Source organism: Misgurnus anguillicaudatus, chromosome 1, assembly GCF_027580225.2.
Source record: "Misgurnus anguillicaudatus chromosome 1, ASM2758022v2, whole genome shotgun sequence".
NCBI classification, from domain to species: domain Eukaryota; kingdom Metazoa; phylum Chordata; class Actinopteri; order Cypriniformes; family Cobitidae; genus Misgurnus; species Misgurnus anguillicaudatus.
In genome coordinates, this window is record NC_073337.2 from 28,783,990 (window position 1) to 28,804,312 (window position 20,323).

The window sequence follows — 20,323 nt, forward strand, 5'->3', positions numbered from 1 at the left end:
AAAAATGTTATATAAATAAAACAATTCTGAATGAAATATATAAATGTGTGTGTGGTTAAATATACATAATAATTAGACACAGTACACGCACATATATTATGCAAAAAAAATCACTTTTATTTTGTATGCGATTAATCGCGATTAATCTTTGCCCAGCACTAATTTAATTATTTAACATTCATTAAATTTTTAGACTGAAAATGTCAAATCTGTAAAGCTGGAATTGCTCACTATCTCAGCTGCCTTTAGAAGGCTATAAATATTTTTTAACACATATTCACATCAGAATAAAGAGAAGAACCCCAGTTGTCAGATGCAAATCTTACACAGACCTTTATTTTTCTTAAATATTTTTTAAACCACATACACATACAAGCCAACGCAGTCTTTCTCAATATTGTACATCCATTAATTTCATTACAAACATCTTAACATTCTGTACCTTTCAATTTCTCATCTCCAACATACTTCATCTTTCTTTTAATAAAAACACACACCGGCTTTTCACCAGCTCACCAAATCTTTCTCCCTAATGAAGACACTACAAAAATAAAACAAGGTTTGCTAATCTCTAGTAGTGCTGATCATCAAGTCTCTCTAATCGTGTCCAATGCTACTCCAGTTTCCTTTCTAGTCTCACGTCAACATTTCTCGAACCCTCATTAAACATACATTACGCCTCTATACGACTCTCATCTTCTGCTCTGACACGCATGTACATGCACTGAGCCCTCATGAAAATAAACAGGACTCAACAAGTAAAGCTCCATGCAAGATACTACATTTGAATATTCCTCCTTAACGTCTGGGAGTTTGGAAAACATGGCTCAGGTTTGAGTAAAACAAAATAATAACGCTTAAAATCATTCAGCTACTGAACGTAGCTATCTTCCGTGCTGTTTTGATAAAAACAATGCCATCTGATTTAAAATTAAACATCTGTTTAAATGGGAATGTACCAGTAAGACTTGCTTTCCAGTAATTTCTTTTCTTTTTACAAATATTCATTGCTTTTCGAAGTGGGTATCTTTCCATTCATATTTTAACAGATAAAAACGTTAACCACAGTGCTTTTGGATAAAAACAAAAAAGAGCTACAGTAAATATCTTAATGCAAAGTTTAAAAAAGTAAAACTTTAATTACAATATTAATAAAATAATACCAAACTAACAGTAAACAAGACGAAATGTGCTTTCACACACACGATTGTGTGCGGGATGGGATGCCGTCCGTCTCCGATCCCTCGCGATCCACGCATTCGTCTTACAAATACTGTCTTTCCGGTACAGGGTTTCAGGTTGGGATTTGGTAATAATAGCTGCCATTGTGGACAGTAACACACAAACACTGCTGTAGAAACATACACACATAAATACAAGTCCTCCGCATGGTGGGATAGCTCAGTCCTCAAAGTCTTTGCTTTACACCATGGTCTCCTTCCTCTTGCCCAACGAGCAGAGCGAACGTTTGTCTTTTTTGGATTTGCGGGACAAGGAGACGGAAGATGATGATGATGACGACGACGATGAAGACGAGAGGGTGGAGGTGGTGGAGGTCGTGGGGCTGGGCGGCTCCTCCGAGCAGGGGGACGAAGGGGCGGAAGACGCGATGCTCGGGCAATTCTCATCCGACTCTTCCATATGCATGACGGCGGAGATGGAGGACGAACGGCGTTTGATGCAAGCGTCCGCCGGTGGGGGGGTGGACGGGGGCTCGTTTTCGGGAATGGCGGAGTCTTTGTAAGTCGACATGGCGGTACGGAGACAGTTGAGCCATTGCTGCTTGTGGAAGATGTCGTTGACCTGCAGCGTGTGGGACTGACCGTGAGCTGGATCCTGGAAGCGAACCCGAAAGATATTTTTGGCTAAAAAAGAGAAAAGTTTGTGAGTAAATGGTAGAAAGAAAGAACTAAATGCTACCCTTTAGATTTTGTACCTTTGTCTGCGTTACTAAACGCCCCTCTGAATGAGCCGCCCATGCGTACGTCTCCATCTTGGAGGTCCTCCAGAACGAGATCCTGGACTGGGATTGGCTGACGGTACACCTGATAGCAGTGGCGGTCGTTCCGCGTCACGGGCCGCGTTAAGACCAAAACCTCCGTGAAGAGGAACACGTGCAACTTCTAGATAAAAAAAACAACAAATCAGGTTATTGACGCGTGTCGTACATCTCCTGTTATCTTAAAGATCTCTCTGTCATTGTGTCAGACAAATTCCTTCTTGCACTTATAGACCGGGCGGGCGGTTCGGGCAAACAAAAACAACTCACCGTGCCGCTTTTGTTGCGCAGTTCGCCGTGGCAAAGCAGGCTCTTGCATTGCTCAATGCGTGGGTCTTTCTGTCTATCATCCAGATATTCCAGCTTATCTATGTAGTATTGGCACTCCGACTCTCCTTTCTTCATGTTAATATCGGCCAGGACGGCCTGAATGATGCTTATCTGGAAATAGGGAACAAAATATTAACACCAAATGTCTCCAAAATATTCACGTTTTGAAAGCCTAGACGTGTTGACACTCACCGCTTTCTCGAGACTGGCCGTGTCCGGATGATCTGGCGGCGTGTGTCGGAGAATCTCTTTGAGAAGAAGCGGATATTTGACCAGTCGTGAGCGAGGGATGTCCAGAAAGCTCCACAGGTCCAGCTTCCTGCTGAACGGCGACTCGAGGCAACGTTGCAAAAAGTCTTGAACTCTCGGGTCTTGCTTTTTTTGGTCGAGGAGCGCTTTGGCGGCCAGCTGGTTACTACAGTATTCCCTGTAAGCGTTTAACCTCGGCAGCTGTGGAGGAATGCGAGAGAGTCTTAGCACTTCAGCAACACTCAACGGGTATCGTTTTTCAATGTAGTAAACATGAGAGTACTCACCCAGTCCACAACAATCTTGCCAATCTGTCTCACCGTACCATCCGGGCCTGTGGCTTTCGCCAGTTGAGCGAGAAGATCTGATTGAATAGAGATTAAGTTAGCGCTACATTTATTATATATAATAATCAAGCGAACGAAATGTTTTGTGACATTCACCTTCATGAACGGGTATATAAGCGTCCAAGTCTCCGAAGATGGCCGTCAACTCCTCTTCGGACATAATCGAGAGTTTCAACATCGGGTCGTGGTACGCCTGTACACAAAATCAAGACACCATGAGTAACTAACAGCTACAGAGAGACATTTTTTGGTTATAAATGGAAGAAAGAAAGCCAACGCAAGAACACGTTTTCTAAAAATGTAAAACAGACAAACCTTTCGGGCTAACTTCAGGTCTTCAATCAGGTCCTGTTCTCCACGAGTCAGCTCAAAAATAGCCTGTAGAGAACGAGACAATATAAAGAGTCACTTTATGATCACGTGAAACTTAAGATGTCCAAAACATTTAGATGAAGGCTTCTTGGCTATCTTAAAACTGGTGCTGTCCCGCTCAATGAGTTTACTTCAATATTTTGATATATCTATCACGACAAACTATATATTGTTGGAAAGTTAATATCGAAAATTTTTGCAAAATCTTTTAGCAGTAATAATAATAATATTAATGCAGTGACAGTAATTTATTAATTTGTGACAAGAGTATGCAAACCATTGACACCTAGTGGCCATTGTTGGTAAAAACACTAAAAGTGTAACGCAAATCTCATTTTATGTATAAAAAATATACTTAATTGCATTATTTTATTTATTACAATAAATGTAAACTGCTATAACAATTTCTTTATTTAATATTTTTATCTCCAGACACTTCCATGAAAAACTTTAAAGTGTCTTCTTTAAAAAAAGTCCAAGATTAGGCTTCTATGTTATATTACTTTGAAGGTGTGCATCACCTTATCAGTTAAGTGGTTAAACAGCCAAACTTGGATCAACAAGCTTGGTCATTTGTTGTTTAACATCTGTGTGATATTTCTCTTTTTGTTGGGAGATTTTTGGCAGTCTTGCTTCGAAATATTATTACAAGGTCTGGTTATGAATGAGAGGCGAGACTTGTGCGTCAGACTGACGAATTTGTGTTAGTACTGTACGTCTGACTCGGAGACGCTAGTATTCCGTCTGATTGTCTCTGCTCCACTTCGCCGCGTGCCAAGATCACGCGCCAAATAAACACAGCCAGACCTTGAGCGGTACAGCGAGAGAGAATAAAAACAACGGGTGCGCTTTCCAAGCCTCCGGCCATTTGGCTTTAATAAGTCACACGAGCCTTATTCAGTAGCGTCTGGCAGGGGGACATTAATAGTCTGGGATTTTGCACTCACCTCCTGTCTCTTAATCTCCTTGGTGGAAAAGGCTCCCTTCTGGTGGACGTCCAGGGTCTCGGACCAGAGCGTGCTGTTGCGGCGTTTGGGCGGCGTCGGGGCTGCGGCCTTGCTGCAGGGCTTCTGCTGGGGCACGCCCGGAGACCGACCGTCGCCCCGAAACGAGGCTTGGAGGGTCTGGCCGAAACGTCGGACGGCCCCATTCTTCACGGGTGAGATGAGGTTCGCCAGGGAGGTCACTCGGCCGAGTGGCCGCACGCGCTTGGTACAGGGTTCCTATGAGGAGACACGGAAGTTGAAACGGAATTATTAACTGCATAACAAGTTTAGACTAAATGGGTGTGAAAGGCTCAACCGGAGGTCAGGTTGATTGGGGCTACAACCTCTGGAGTCAGCAGCTGTTTTGCTCGTCACGTGAGAGTGACCCCGTCGCACATAAGACAAAGACCCTTTCTGATGGTGACCCTGGACTGAGGGTTCAAGAAGCATGACTGGAATGTCGGCAACTCCTCTGTCAGCTGTCCTATGCTAATGACACATGCACTCGGCATAATACACTAACTATAGGATCCAGACCCTCTATAATCAAGTGCTTGTAGTCATTTAGCCGAGATAAATATAACCGTCGCTCTTCGTGTGGATTATGGGGACCACCATGGTGAATTACAGATTTGACCCGAGCCTTGTAAACTCTACTTCAAGAGTTGTTTATGGCTTCGTGTCGGGGCAGGCCCTGCAGCCCTCGCGTGAGAGCGACAGGCACACCTGAACCCCCTGTAAAAGGTGGGGGGGGGACGCTTTCAAGCCCCATATCCATAATTGCTGGGCCTCAAGCCAACCTCAACAAAATCAAAGCGAGATGGTTGGACATCTGTCTGAGGAACGTATGCACAATATGATCTTTGTAGTCCAAGCTTGCGTCTTTTTAAAATGCACATATTAATGGTTTCTCCGACGCTGGATGTTGAGTATATAAAAAGCGATGTGTTCTCATTTTGGCAGACAGCTGCTTAGCAGATCAGTTTGGTTGCGACCTGGCCACCCACTGCTCAACTGTAGCACTGAAGTTAACATGAACGCCACATCTGAATCGTCTCCACCGGTGGCCCAAAGCAGAAGATGTGGTAAAAAAATGACCGCAGGGGAAGCGGCTAAAAGCTCCAATCTGTGCACCGCTCTTCTTAAATGTATGCAGTGGTAACCGTTTCAGTTTAAAGCAAATAAACACACCGTCTGTTATTTGGGAAAGCCCTGCAATAACAACCCACTCCTTTTGTTAAATTACAGATTACAGAGTGGAAAGAGCAACATGTAGGCAGACAGATAAACTGATAATGTGCCTATTTCTGGTTGGGTTGAATCTCTGGACCCCTGAAGAGAGGAGCATTGGGAGATTTGATCTTCCCCCACAGGAATTACAGTTTAGACCTGCTGTGTAACAATATGCCTGCGTGTTTACTTGGATATACTTTAGAGACAAAGAACTTAATCTGGTAAACCTGTGTTTTAGGGACGTCCTCATAAATCAAATAAGTGGCTTTTGGAAAATACTTGGCTTTCTGGTATGGGTAGTGTTGGGGATTAGCATTTAGTCATTTTAAGGAGCTTTACATAAAACAAATAGGAATAAAAGTCATTCAAACCCTTGAATGAAGAGACGATCAAATGAAGCTTTAAAGTCTAGCCGTACAAATAACTGTAAATGTATTAAGCCAAAACAAAGCCTAAATGGATTGTTCAAAAGCTATGAACGAATCAGATGGTTTTGAGGAACTTAAGTTAAATGGATAGTTCACCGAAAATATAAATATCCAGTCACCAGTTTTTGTTAAAAACCTTAATCGATTTAATCAAAGAAATCCAAAAAACAGATCTGGGAAGAATTGCTTTTTTACATTATTCAAAATATCTTCTTTTGCGTTCAGCAGAGGCAATTAATACAAGTTTGAGGGATGTGATCGTTCCCTTTAACTTCACCCCAAGTTCCTCCGATTCATTCATAATTCGCTACTTCTTCTTTTCCCTTCCCGACAACTGAACCATTCATCCGCTTCTGAATCGAACTCAAAACCGCAAAGAGGAACAGAAGTAAGATCGATTGAATGCTCTCATCAGGGTTTAAACAGCAGCACACCTGGACCGTGATTGTTTTTAAACTGCAGGAATGCTCTTCATCTCTGCAGGCTCTCACACCTTAAAACAGCCCTGAGGGGGTTAATGCTAAAAGCATTCATATACCTCCAAACCTCCCGCTCGCAGCCGAACAAACAGGTTTTAGGCTTCCTGTCTGGGTGCGTTTAATAGCCAAAACAGGCATCAGGATTTCAAAGCACTCGGTTAAAGCGTAATCCAGTAACTCACTGGTGACCACTTAAACCGAGAAGACCTTTGCCCCCTTTTGATTTGCACACTGACTCATATCTCACTCCTCACCCTTGAGAAACACACCTGTGGCTTTATTCCTTTAAAGGAGATTAAAACCAAAACTGATAACGACTCAAACAAGCTTTCATCACACAAAACAAGCAGACGAGATTACTCGCTTTTGGTTCTCACCTCTAGTTCTTTGTAAGCCTGGTTCTGGTAGTCTATCTTCTGTAAAGTCCGTTTGATAGGTACCACACAGGGTTCATCGTAAGCCACCATTTCTTTCAATAAAATCCACGGGTCGGTCGGTCTGCTATTTCCAAGAGTCGGCGATAATCCACAAAACGATTCTTAAATAAATAATTTATGTAACGTAAGGGGTGCACAAAAACTCCCCATTTAAATAAAATCTCGGATCGTCCGCATGAGCGGAGTTTTCTAACTTCTAACCGCACGCCGTCGGTCATGTGCTTAAACTATCTGTTACTTTGTTCTAGTGATGTGAGCGGCAGGGAGAGCTCATATAGAGTTTTGTAAGGGGCGGAGTCAGACTGTAAACTCTCCAATGACACGAGGCGGGGGGAGGAGATATAAAGACAGACAAAGTCTGAGTAAACCTGAGCCAACAAAGCACAATCTAGTAGGACTAAGTGTTGCTAAATCAATGGTGGTATACAAAACATTTGTACTGTAAAGTTTTGGTTTGTTTAGGAAGAACTAAACAAAAGTATTAAGCAAAGTATGAACTACAACAAATTATGTAAAAGTAATAAAATCAACAACTACTACTAAAAATAAAGTTATTAAAGCCAGTAAATCTTTAGATCAGGGTTTCTCAAACTATGGAGAATTGCAAGGGGTTTGTGAGTTGATAAAAAAATCAATTATAATTAAATCATAAAATGTAAGTTCTTATTTTAGAAAACATAGAACATAAATAAAAAATAAAAACATCTAAATCAAACATGAACATCAATAAAAATAATAAAAATCTAAATAAAACACGAACATTAATAAAAATCTAAATAAAACGCGAACATAAATAAATAAATAATATAAATAAAACACAAACATAAATAAATAAATAAAAAATCTAAATAAACCGCAAACATAAATAAATAAACAAAAAATGTGAATAAAACGCTAACATAAATAAATAAACAAAAAATCTAAATAAAACGCGAACATAAATAAAAATTATAAAAATCTAAATAAAACGCGAACATAAATAAAAATGATAAAAATCTAAATAAAACACGCATAAATAAATAAAAAATCTAAATAAAACACAAACATAAATAAAAATGATAAAAATCTAAATAAAACGCAAACATAAATAAAAATGATAAAAATCTAAATAAAACGCAAACATAAATAAAAATGATAAAAATCTAAATAAAACGCAAACATAAATAAATAAATCTAAATAAAACGCAAACATAAATAAATAAATAAATCTAAATAAAACACGAACATAAACTGTAAATAAAAAATCTAAATAAAACGCAAACATAAATAAAAATTATAAAAATCTTAATAAAACACGAACATATATAAAAAATTATAAATATCTAAATAAAACGCGAACATAAATAAATAAAAAATCTAAATAAAACACGAACATAAATAAAAATTATAAAAATCTAAATAAAACACAAACATAAAAAAAATCTACGAACATAAATACGCGAACATAAATATATCTCATATTTTTATCGGCATGTCATGTGACCATTACACAACACTACTATCTCTGAAAACTCATGCAAAATGGACAGATGTATAAATAAAAGAAGGTTTCAATAACAGATGAAGGTAATGATAATTATAAGTAACTATGTAAAGTACTACTGATGATATCTTTAAAATGGATGAAAAATTGAAACTTTTGCCGTTAAACATGCAAACGTGCTATTCAATTATTAAAATATTAACTTAAATCTCAGGGGGTACAGCGATTTAATAATTTAGGTAACAAGGGGGTTCGGCTGAGAAGAGTTTTAAAACCTCTAGTTTCTATCATAAGAACAGCCTTGATTTTAAAGCTTGTTTTAAACTGATTCAGTTTAGAAACTGTATTTTTGTAGCTTAATTGGTAGAGCATTGCATTAACAGTGCAAAAGGTCATAGGTTTGATCCTAGCCACAACACATATACCACTGTGTCACTTCTGCCAAATTCATTCATGCAAATGTAAAAAACTTGCTTGCTACTTTCAAAACAAAGTTATTAACCCTGATGAAACTGATGTTTGACTAAATTATAAAAAACAAAGAATCTCAGCTTTGCATTGCCAGTTAGATAAATAAGAAAAAGTCCAGTGAGTGAAAGCAAGTCTGTTTCTATTTGCGATGTGGATTGGTTTGTGTGTGTTTGAATTGCATATAGGGTGTAAAGAGCATGAATATTTGCTTTCAGATCTGCCTAATGAAGACCCGGGCTGTTATCACCCTGTGATTGGTGGGGTGAGGGGTGATCGATTACAATAAACACACACACACACACACACACACACACACACACACACACACACACACACACACACACACACACACACAGTGGATGTGTGTGTATTGGGACTGTGAGGTTAATGACTCTCAAAGTTTCACCGTTCAGAACCAGAAACTTACCCGGACCACGCCGCAAAATCAAATCACGCTTAACAAAAGCAGCTTTTCTCTGTCTGTTTTTCAAATGTTCACCAAAACCGTACCTTCAGTTCAGTTCTACATTTGGGTGACCCAAAAAGCCACTTGGGGGCGTGTTGTGTATGTACCCAAAACTTTAATGCTATCTTCCCACACTGTAAAATTGTTGTTAAAAGTGTGAAAAAGGGTCAGGGTGCGCGTTAAGCAAATGGATGGGAATGATGTGTGGAGTTCGAGGTCCTCCTGTGTCAATACATGAGTGTTAAACAGGACATGCATTACTGTTTGGATCAGGACACTTTAGGGGTCAGTAGTTCTCGGCCTGTGCCCCCCCCAAAGAAAATTAATTTTATAAAACAAATCTCAATGTTCTACGATTGGTTATTTTTACAGTACAGAAGTTACCGTATGATAAATTAATTTATTTGATAAAATTTCATAAAACTGGGGCCCCCTGGCACCATCTCACGCCCCCCAAAAGTTTGATAACCACTGCTTCAGGTTAAAGAGGAGGGTTTGCTGCTAATAACACTGACCTACCTACCATAACCTACTAACTTTAACTTTATTTATAGTTGGGCAAGGTGTGTGATCATAACAAGGTCCTTCCCCGTTACTCACACCGTAGGGAGAGACACTTTCGTACCGTTCCCGACGTGTTTTGACAAGAGGCGTGTTGGCCATATTGTATGAGAGCGTGGCTTAATCCCCTGCGGGGTAACACCTTGACACACATGACAGCTGGACATCAAGGTGTGAAGCACAAACACAGCACTCATACTTTAAAGTTAAACACAAGCACACTGTTGTGACTCGCTTTATATGGGCCGTGTGTAAGCTTGCCTGAAAGTGAGCTAACATGCAACCCTCTCATCTGGAAAAAAAACCCCACTAATGTGTCACAATGAGTACGAGTGGGTTACAGTGCTGCCCCCTGGTGGATGCTGCATTGGTACTGCAGTCTTACTTTTGCCAAATACATAAAGAAAAATGATTTTATCCAAAAATCAAGCTATATATTTTATTTGTGCATGCATTTAGTACTGAGCTACAGGAATAGTATTTGGGCTTATCTATTTTTACAATATCCACTTTCGGTTTCTTATAAGCGGATGTTGTAAGGACTTCTTAAGAACTGAGATTTGTATTGCGTGTAATTCAAAAGCCCTCTTTCGCTTTGACCGATCAACAGCGGATGAACGCTTTTGGCATCCTTACAGATCTTGTTCAACTGTAACGCAGGTGTGGCTACAAGACAAGCCTGTACGAGGAACATGCAATACGGGTGTGCATTGCCGCATGATGAACAACTGATTTGTTTTCCTTCACATATGTATGAAAAAGCCACTAAAGGCGTTAAAATCGGCATAAACAATTAAAGGTAAAATCCGTTTTTGCACATTATGACGTTTACTTGATAACTGAATCATGTTTACGTGACTTATCCAGCATAAGTGTGCACATGTAAACACAGTGAAGTTGTTTGAGAAGGAGTTTGTTGTTTACCTGAAATGCTAAACCAAAATTCCCTATACGTAAAAATAAACACACATCGTACTGTTTCTCCACTAATATTCAACTCTTGAGTAAGTCATCGCACCCTCAACAGAGATGGTTGCCACTAAACAGAGCAGGTAACTATTAACACACCCCTCCAGTCCGAAACACAATACAGTCAGGACATTCCCACACACTTACAGTTTGTTTCCGTTTTGCTCACGCACACTTGATATGTATATCGCAATCATGCTTACTGTTGGGTCAACAATCCAGCGTAGGTTAAATTAGTCATTTCATATGGAGAACTGAATAGTGACCTTTTAAGGGAAATGTATCTGGACTCTTGCTGAATTTATGCATGGGGGGGAAGTCAGGAGGGCAACCGATTCGGGTACCTGCAAGACAGGTGATAGTACAAAGCTTGTAATGGTGCAAAGCCCTGTGTGGAAGGGGGCTGTTGTGTTTACTGCACGGTCTAGCGAAATGAGTTTTAACCCAAAATAGTCTGGGTCATAGTGAACAGGTGGCAGATGTGAATTGAGACCTTAATGCAACTTGAGCTTTTAATAGCCCCAACAACCTGTCAGAAATACATTTGGGGTTTTCTTGTTTGTAACAAAAGAGAACAACAAGTCTGATCTATTTACACAACTACAAATGCTTTAAATGGGAAAAAATACTAAAAAAAGTTATTCAAAAACCAAAATAAGATATTTTGAGAAATGTCTCGGTAGTTTTGCATCCATACAATGAAAGTCAAGCAATGTCATTCTTCAAAATCTCTTCTTTGGTGTTTCAGAGAACAAAGCCATAAATAAGGGAAGTAAATTATACTTTTTGTTTGAACAAAAATTCAAAACACAAAGTCCAGGTAATTTTTTTGGTTAATTCAAGTCTTGTTGTGGTAATCATACGCCAATTATCAGGGTTTCCACAGCTTCAAATTCAAGGACATTTCAAGGACTTTCCAGGTCCAATACCCTCAAATTCAAGGACTAAATGTGGGGACACATTTCAAGTGAGAACAAGGTTACATTGTGTTACCTTTAAAGATACATTGTTACTAGTGATGCACCGATGTATCGGCCGCCGATATTTATCGACCGATTTTTGATGAATATGAAACCATCGGCAATAGCACGAGAAAGGCCGATACCGATTGTTTATTAATTAACTGTATAAAGAAATCCATTATATGTAAAAATGAGTTCATGTTGTTAATAAAATAAATGCTGAATAGCAAAAACCACCATTGAAGGATGTCATGCTGTCTTAATATATTTGTTTTAGCTTAATTTGTGCCTCTCTTATTATGTTGGTCAGTTGAATGTTAATTAAATCCAATACATGTTCAGTAAAAATTATTTGATGCAAAAATAAACTAGCTAATAGACCAACTGTATAGTATTGTATATAAGTGTTTAATATTGGTATCGGCCAGAAGTTATCTGTTTAAATCGGTATCGGCCCCAAAAATCCTATCGGTGCATCACTAATTGTTACAGTTCCCTTTCGAGGGAACTTGCGCTGCGTCACTGCGGTGACACTTTGGGGATGCCTCCAGTGTGTCTAAATGTGTATATCAAATTCAAGCAATGGTGAGGCTTAACAACAAAGACAGGGTGACGCGGGAGACAGGAAGTATATCACTATCTGAAATATTGACAAATACGGCGTTACAGGGACGCAGGAAGTATGGCAAGGGAGACGCAGCGTCTTGTTCCCTTCTCAGGGATCAACAGTTACATACGTAACCCGAGATGTTTTTATGTGTCAAACACAACTATGCAAAAAAGCAGTATGAATCAACATTCCATTACAGAAGATATAAGCATTTAAGCGAACGGTTTAGCACGTGTGTAGAATTTTTATGATATTATCCTACACTACACAGGGAATAATATGGATTTTTTTTACAGAAAACTTCTTGCATAAAATAGATTCAAGCACTTTCAATGACCTGTATCTATGTATGTATATTTTCAAAACCTTCACAAACTTTCAAGGATTTCAAGGACCTGTGGGAACCCTGTTTATTACAACTTAAAGGGATAGTTCACCGAAATATGAAAATTGTCCTGTGATATACTCATGTTCAAGTCATTCTCGATGTATATGATTATATTTTTTCATATAGAGTTATATTAGAAAATGTCCTGGTTGTTCCAAGCTTTATAATGGTAGTAAATGGTGCTTCTGATCTAAAGCCGCCAAAAAGTGCATCCATCCTTTACAGAAGTAATCCACATGGCTTCTGAGGGCAACCGATGTGATTTTGTAAGAAATATGTGTGACGGATGGACGTTTTTGGGCTTCAAATCAAAAGCACCATTTACTACCATTATAAAGCTTGAAACAGCCTAATATAACTTAGGCTTGTGTTTGTGTGAAAAAAGATAATCATATACATCAATGACGACTTCAGAGTGAGTAAATCATGCGGTAATTTTCATTTTTGGGTGAACTATCCCTTTAAGTTGTTATAAATTGGCATATGATTACCCCAACTTTAGCAAACTATTCCTTTAAATTGTATTTAACACACATTTGTCAATTACATTTAGGCTACACTATGCATAATAATCACAGATAATCTATGCAATGCTCCAAAATTTTATTTATGGCCGTAAACACCAGACATGAACTTGACAACGTGTTGAAGAAATGCTGAGCTGATAAAAACATTTTGTGTTTGGTTAGTTTTGGTATGATAACGTTCTGACAAGTTTTTCCATCCCTTGTGGGCATAAAGGCTTCAGTCTTGCACTTAAGAGATGATTCAACACAATCATTGCTTTACTTGTTTTGATATATGACTCGACTAAGAAGAAGATCTGGGCGTACTCAGTACGACCTTTCATTAATCTGCAATGTTGTCGGGTTACCATGGATGTGTATCAATATTACGAGTGTTTCCTGTCAGAAGGAGAAAAATCCCAAAATAAACACGATGGGAGTCGAGGTCAGCGTGGCGTCAATTTACTCAACTTCTGTTCGTTTACACAACATCAGGTCACACGTCTCAATTAAACCTTTGTGAAATTACGCTCATCATGAAACGTTTATTTTTGATGCGATTATCTGTGGAAAGTGTTTTTAAGATTACATTTTTAATGGTTGCCTTTGATTTCTGCCACAAATGTGTGCGATTTTATCACAAATTCTTGTGTGTTTTTCTTTAGGGTGGATTGTTTAGATTGTTCTGCTAAAAAATGCATCAGGGGGCATTTTTGTCTTAATGTTATAATGAGTCTGTATGGTTGCTTTGAGGAACAATGTGGCACCTTCAAAGAGTCAGTGTGTGTTTTGATAAATCGGTCTTTCTGGTTTCTTACCTTAAAGTCAAAGCTGCAAAGACTGACAGCATCCACGTCATCTTTCTCTCTGCGTTTGCGTTTCTATGAAATAGAAAGAAAACAGTCAATACGAATCTACAGCGAAATACACATCCACTTCTGCTATTGAGAAAGAAACCAAGCAGAGCTTTTTTGTTAAGGGCAGGGAGTATGCAAAGTACAGAAAGTTAGCATTATTGTAGATTACAATGGCTCTTAAGGAGGTCCAGCCAGACTCGGGAAGGACATCATTATCCCCGAGGCCTTTTAGCACCTGTGTGTGTGATTCGGGGGCTGGTGGAGCATCTGGTTAGTGAAAATCCTACCTGTTGTGTGCAGGGTGTGAAAGGGTCATAAACATATCTGCAGCTTCACGGTGGCCAAAGAAAAACCCTACCGTGTTTCATTTCTCTAAAAGAAACTTCTCCACAAACCATTCAGACCTAGTTAAGGTGGTGCGTGAATTATAGCTGTATAAGCCTCCCAAGAAAACACCAAATCCTCACAGGACATCTATTACTTCACATATATTGCAAAATTGTCATTATCAAACCAGATTTTTTGGGCTTTTCTGAAGAAAAAGGAAGTGGTGCTTTTACACAAAGATAGCCATTATGATCCTAATGAGCTGTTCTCTAAAAGGCGTTTAGCATGTATCATTTCTACATTTCATTTTCACAATCCAGACAAATGCGGGTATCACTCATGTCCATAGCAAAAAGACTTTGGATTAAATATGTGGCAAAGTTTAACGCTAATAGTTAGAGTTTATTTAAAGGTGTAATGTGTTTTAGCGACATCTAGCTGTGAGATTATGAATTGCAGCTTCGATTTTGAAATGCATAAGAAGCTACGGTAGCTGCCACTGGACAAACATGTCGTCGTCTGATACAACATATGAATGAAACGCGCTCTGTATAACGGATTGTCTGTTTATGGCTACCAGTGTTGGGGGTAACGCATTACAAGTAACACACATTACGTAATAATATTTATTTTCTAAAGTAACGAGTAAAGTAACGCATTACTTTATAAATGTACACATTAATATTTGAGTTACTTTTTTAAAAAGTAATGCAAATTACTTTTCAGTTTAATTAATTTAATTTAAAAATAAAATAATGTACTGAATTAAACTAAACATATTAACGTAGAATTAGGCACTCTGTGAGATAGAGGCGGCAAAACGTGCTATTCGCGCGTAGTTGAACACTTGAACAGAGTTCACATGCTTCATTCACACGCGAAGGCCGAGCGTGAAATTCTAGTCATTCGAGAAATACACGCGGAAATTTGCGTCATGGGAGGGGCTTCTGCGACTACGCCACTCCGCTCGCTTCTGTAATCACGTCACTACTACAGCAAGGTCCTGATTGGTTAACGTGGCACAGAAATCCGCTGAAGTTCAGATTTTTCAACTCGCACGCTTCCCACGGCAAACGATTAATTCGCCGCGCCTACCACGCTACAGAATAATAATCCGTGTGTAATTGCGTCTTTGCATTGACTTAACATGTAAATCACCCGCGCTTGCCGCCTCTACCGCGGCTGGTGTAAACGCAGCATGAACGGGAACAGTTTGAGTCAGAAACATAGATGGCAGGCCAGAGCTTAAAATAAGTTTTTTGCGTAAAAACATCATCATAAAAAACACCTGCAAGGCCTGAAAGAGATCAAGCCTCAGCCAAGTAAGAAAAAGTAACGCAAAAAAGTAACTTAAAAGTAACGTAAGCATTATTATCCATGAAAGTAACTAAGTAACGCAATTAGTTACTTTTTTGGGGAGTAACTTAATATTGTAATGCATTACTTTAAAAAGTAACTTTCCCCAACACTGATGGCTACTGTAGAAACATAACGGCGACTTCCATTTAAGGGAACCCGCGGTGTTTGGAGATAAAAATGTCTCATTCTAAGGTGATAAAAACAATACAGTTCATTATGTAAGGTCTTTATACACCACTGATAATATAGTTATGTATATTATATTGCATTTCTGTCAAGAGATCCTTCTAAAAGTTACACACTGCACCTTTAAATCTGTATATATTAGCGTTAGATTTATTGATGCTTACTAGGGATGCTTCAATTGATTGGTCGCAGATTGGTATCGGTCGATCATCACATTAAATGACACGATCAGTACTCGCACTCCTATGAGGATGCGCTACGGTCCTAACAGCGCGAGGCGTCTTCACATCTCCAACAAACAGCGTAACCACACACATCTATGGCGGACATTACATCTTCACGACGAAAGTTGGTCCATGTGCATGCATTTTAAAGTTTTGACAATTTAAACTTTAATTTTACCTTGTAGCTGTTCTTGTCCACGTACACCGGACGCGCACGCACACAGACCGCCATTTAACGCACGAGTACAGAACGATCTCTCTCGCGACTTAAAGCTACAGTAACCCAATTCATCTCTCGATAAAATCACTCTTTGCTTTTGACTGAACAACTGTTGTACTTTATACGAATGCGTGTATATTTAATTCATATTGTAAAGACTGTGAAGTGTTGTTTTTAAAGGAATATTAAATTGCTCTTTGTAGATTGAATATTTTTTGTGCTTATTCTCTATTAAAACAGGCTAGCTGTAAGTAATATAACAAAGGCAAGATCTGTGGTATTACTTTATCAAGACAAAATGTTAACAGTTTCAGTAATCAAAGAGCTTGAATATCAGCTTGATAAATCAGTATCGTCATTGGTATCGGCTGATTATGAAGACAACAAATCCTGATCGGAGCATCCCTAATGCTTACCCTATCAAGTATCCATATTTAGCATCCTAAAGCACCAAAATATTTCATAAATTCAATGCACTGATTAAGGCACAACTTTGTGATTAAATTGGATAAAATTGTATTAATAATTTTGTTTGCAAAAATTTTCATATGAAAGTACATTAATATTTAGCAGACGCTTTTATCCAAAGCAAGGAAAAACATCAAAGTGATTTGTCATAGGAAAGCAATAACATGAGAAGTGCCGTACCTTTATCACCCGATAAGTACCTTATATGCAAAAATCTCTGAAGACATTTTGTTGGTCAAATAAGATTTTATAATGCAAAACTAGTATCAATTAAAGCACACTTAACGTTGTTTCTAACAAAACTAATATATTTAAGCTATGTGTTTCTTTAAGGTTAACACGTGATCGAAACTAAACACCCCGAAGCCAGCACTCGTCGGGTATGATTGGAGAGATGAGTAGATTAGGCTAAATGAACATCAGACCCATTCACAGTGGACAAGTTAGCAAACAAAGTAAAACAATAAATGACGAGCTATCATTTAGCAAATCCCCATTCAGAGACAATGGGAGGAATTAATCAAGAACCTGACTGGAGGGTTTTAGTTGACGTCACCGAAGCCGACCAATCATCAGCTGAGCTCCTATCTGAGTAAATCACAGGTCACTCATGGTGTTGAACATGGTTTTGAACGTTTCAATGAATATCGGAGATAAGCGTCTGCCTTTGTGTTATCTGAGGGACCGTCACACGACGACATTTTCAACCAAAACTGGAAACACTTTATGCATCGTAGGCTGTTTTTTTACATCACAATGGCGTTTTGGGGTCCTGAAAACGAAAACTTTTGTAAATGGATTTTGAAAGTGCATGTTTCGAAAACGACGCAACCAGTGACGTCTTGTACGTGAGTACTTCACAACTATAATAACAACAATGGCGGCCAACAGGACTGTGTTTGTGCAATTCAAGATACCGGTACGTTTTTTTATGCTTTTCAACAAAGTTTACAAAATTTTGCCACCCTAAAGATAATTTGTGATAATAAACCTACCTCATCATCCATGTTAAAGTGCTCATGGTCTTGATTATTTGTATTTACCGCTCTGTGGAGAATGCATATGTGCGCAGACGCATAGTGTCTATTTACAACATCAAGTAACATCACCGTCTATTCGCCTATCACGCATAATGAAGCATTTTTTGTTATTTTAGCAGATCTGTGCAAGCATGGATATTTTTTAAGGTTAGAAATTTTAGAAATATTCCAAGTTGGAAACTTAAGGAATAGAAGAAAATTAATCTCCGTCTTCATCCGTGTGCCACAATTCCCATGGAAAGTTTTCAAAATTCCCAGAGAATTTTGCGATCCTAATTTTTTTGATAACATTGTCGTTTTATGTAAATTTTTTATATGCAAAAGAAAAAGTTCACCATTTTCATTTCGTTTTTGTGTAAACGTAGCCTGAGAGGGAAGAACATTTTATTGTCGACCGTCTTTTATTATAGGTTTCATATGGCACACAGTATTGCCAAAAACGTAAAAATAAACATTTGAGTTAAAGAAACATTTCACACCAAAAATTATAATTTTTTACTCTTCTTTAAAGGTGCAGTGTGTAAATTTTAGCGCCATCTAGTGGTGAGGTTGCGAATTGCAACCAACAGCTTAGTCCAATGCTCACCCCTCGCCTTGAAACACATAAAGAAGCTACGGGAGCTGCCACCGACAAACATGTCATCGTCGGAGACAACTTAGTAAAAAAAATTGTCTATTAAGGGCTTCTGTAGAAACATGGCGGCACAAAATGGCGACTTCCATGTTAGGGGACCCTCGGTATGTAGATAAAAATGTCTTGTTCTAAGGTAATAAACACATAACGGTTCATTATGAAAGGTCTTTATACACCCCTGATAATATAGTTTTGTATATTATTTTGCATTTCTGTCAAGAGATCCTTCTAAAAATTACACACTGCAACTTTAAATCTATATATTGTATATATTTCACAAACAACAAGCGATGTAGTGATAACCACAACTTTTAAAATGCATATGGGATTAAACAGCATTAGTTAATAAATAAAAATCCAAGGGCTAAAAATGGCAATGGACCGAAAACAAACGATTCAAAAGAAAGTGAAAAGAAGAACCAGGAGACGAGGGCTCAAAGTCATAGACAGAGCAAATATGTTTGGCCTTTGAAAAGCAAATTGAACACTCTTCTGGTGGACAAACCATAAATGGATATTACTTCAATGTTACGCCTGAAGCTGTTGGCACAAAAATTTGGATTATAAGAAACAAGTCCAATCAAAGACACGTTTCTGGGACCCTGCATATTGCAGGGGTCAAATCTGGACTAAAGCAAAGTTGCGTGTTTGTGCAAATTGTGAAATTTTCGGAATAAAAACAACCCTATTAAAGATAAAAAAAGATTGATTTTCCTAAGAAACGAATTTAACACTCCTGAAGTCCACATATAACTATAAAACCAAACGGTGTGCATAAAAACACATTGCAGTTTAACCACCAAACCTGTGATAGTTATTTTCATAGGAACCGCTAATGATGTTTATTGGAGTTAGCGGTGTCGCTACTTATTACTGTAATTGCTGATCAATACAAAGACTAAACAAAACAAAAACCTCTGATCTTTTACAGGTATTATGCAACAAATTACTTAATTTACAATTCACGTGCTGAAAATATAAGTCTGAACATGTGGAAGGGTGGATCTAACATGTTGGCAGCACACAATATATGTTGGCAAATGACCTGCATGTACGTGCAACTTCACGATTCCCCCGTGGCCATGCAGATGACCCTAACATGCAGATGAATCACTAAAAGACAACAACTCTGTGCTTTCATGTACCAGGAGCTTGGGCAGGATAAGAAAAAGGGGAGGATTTCTCTTCACCTCTGCAGCGTTTTAAAGGTGAGATAATGGAGCTCAGCCTGGAGGCCTAATGAGGTCCATGTGCCCACTAGATGATCTAATGTGTGTGTATTCATGAGAACAGAGAAAACGTATCAAAGGAAGTCTTTTGGCACGGGATGAAGAAACCCGACTTCTTTCCCGTCCCTGCATCCCCCTCATTTTCCTCCGACGAGAGATGGATTGAGTTTCGCTTGACTTTCATAAACTGTGGAATGCTCCGGGCCTTTTTAATCGGCCTGCACTCTGTTTTCAATCACAATGTAGTTTGCAGTTACTGCAAACAGCGCTTAACTGATCCAGCGCTGTGTTGGGTTAAGTATGATGGAAATTTGGGAAAGTGGGGAGCAGTCTGGGATGTTATTGGTGGCGATTTGGGGGTTAGCTTGTCTGGAGGCACGCGATGGCGTGAGAGCATGTGCGAGTGGATTAACTCTTGGATGGTTAAGCGGAAAACAATATCTGCCAATGTTTCCATAAAGGGCAAAGTGAACTTGCGTAGAGGAAAATGCAGATAGTTTTAC

The 20,323-nt window shown here is 38.7% G+C and overlaps 1 protein-coding gene across 3 annotated transcripts in view; it reads right to left on the minus strand.

Annotated features, from left to right (window-relative positions):
- Nucleotides 1-306: 306 nt before the first annotated feature.
- net1 (neuroepithelial cell transforming 1) overlaps nucleotides 307-20,323 on the minus strand; it is a 30,427-nt gene continuing 10,410 nt past the window's right edge. For 2 of the 3 annotated variants that reach the window (XM_055190723.2, XM_055190724.2), the window contains exons 3-11: nucleotides 14,095-14,157; nucleotides 4,245-4,520; nucleotides 3,241-3,303; nucleotides 3,022-3,118; nucleotides 2,866-2,942; nucleotides 2,522-2,779; nucleotides 2,270-2,440; nucleotides 1,937-2,123; nucleotides 307-1,865 (exon numbers count right to left, since the gene is read on the minus strand). In XM_055190723.2, coding sequence (XP_055046698.2) covers nucleotides 1,423-1,865; nucleotides 1,937-2,123; nucleotides 2,270-2,440; nucleotides 2,522-2,779; nucleotides 2,866-2,942; nucleotides 3,022-3,118; nucleotides 3,241-3,303; nucleotides 4,245-4,520; nucleotides 14,095-14,157 — 1,635 coding nt within the window. In that variant the 3' untranslated portion in view covers nucleotides 307-1,422. Of the gene's footprint in view, nucleotides 1,866-1,936; nucleotides 2,124-2,269; nucleotides 2,441-2,521; nucleotides 2,780-2,865; nucleotides 2,943-3,021; nucleotides 3,119-3,240; nucleotides 3,304-4,244; nucleotides 4,521-6,800; nucleotides 7,116-14,094; nucleotides 14,158-20,323 lie in introns of those variants that run through there. The other variant, XM_055190725.2, reaches the window with a different exon arrangement.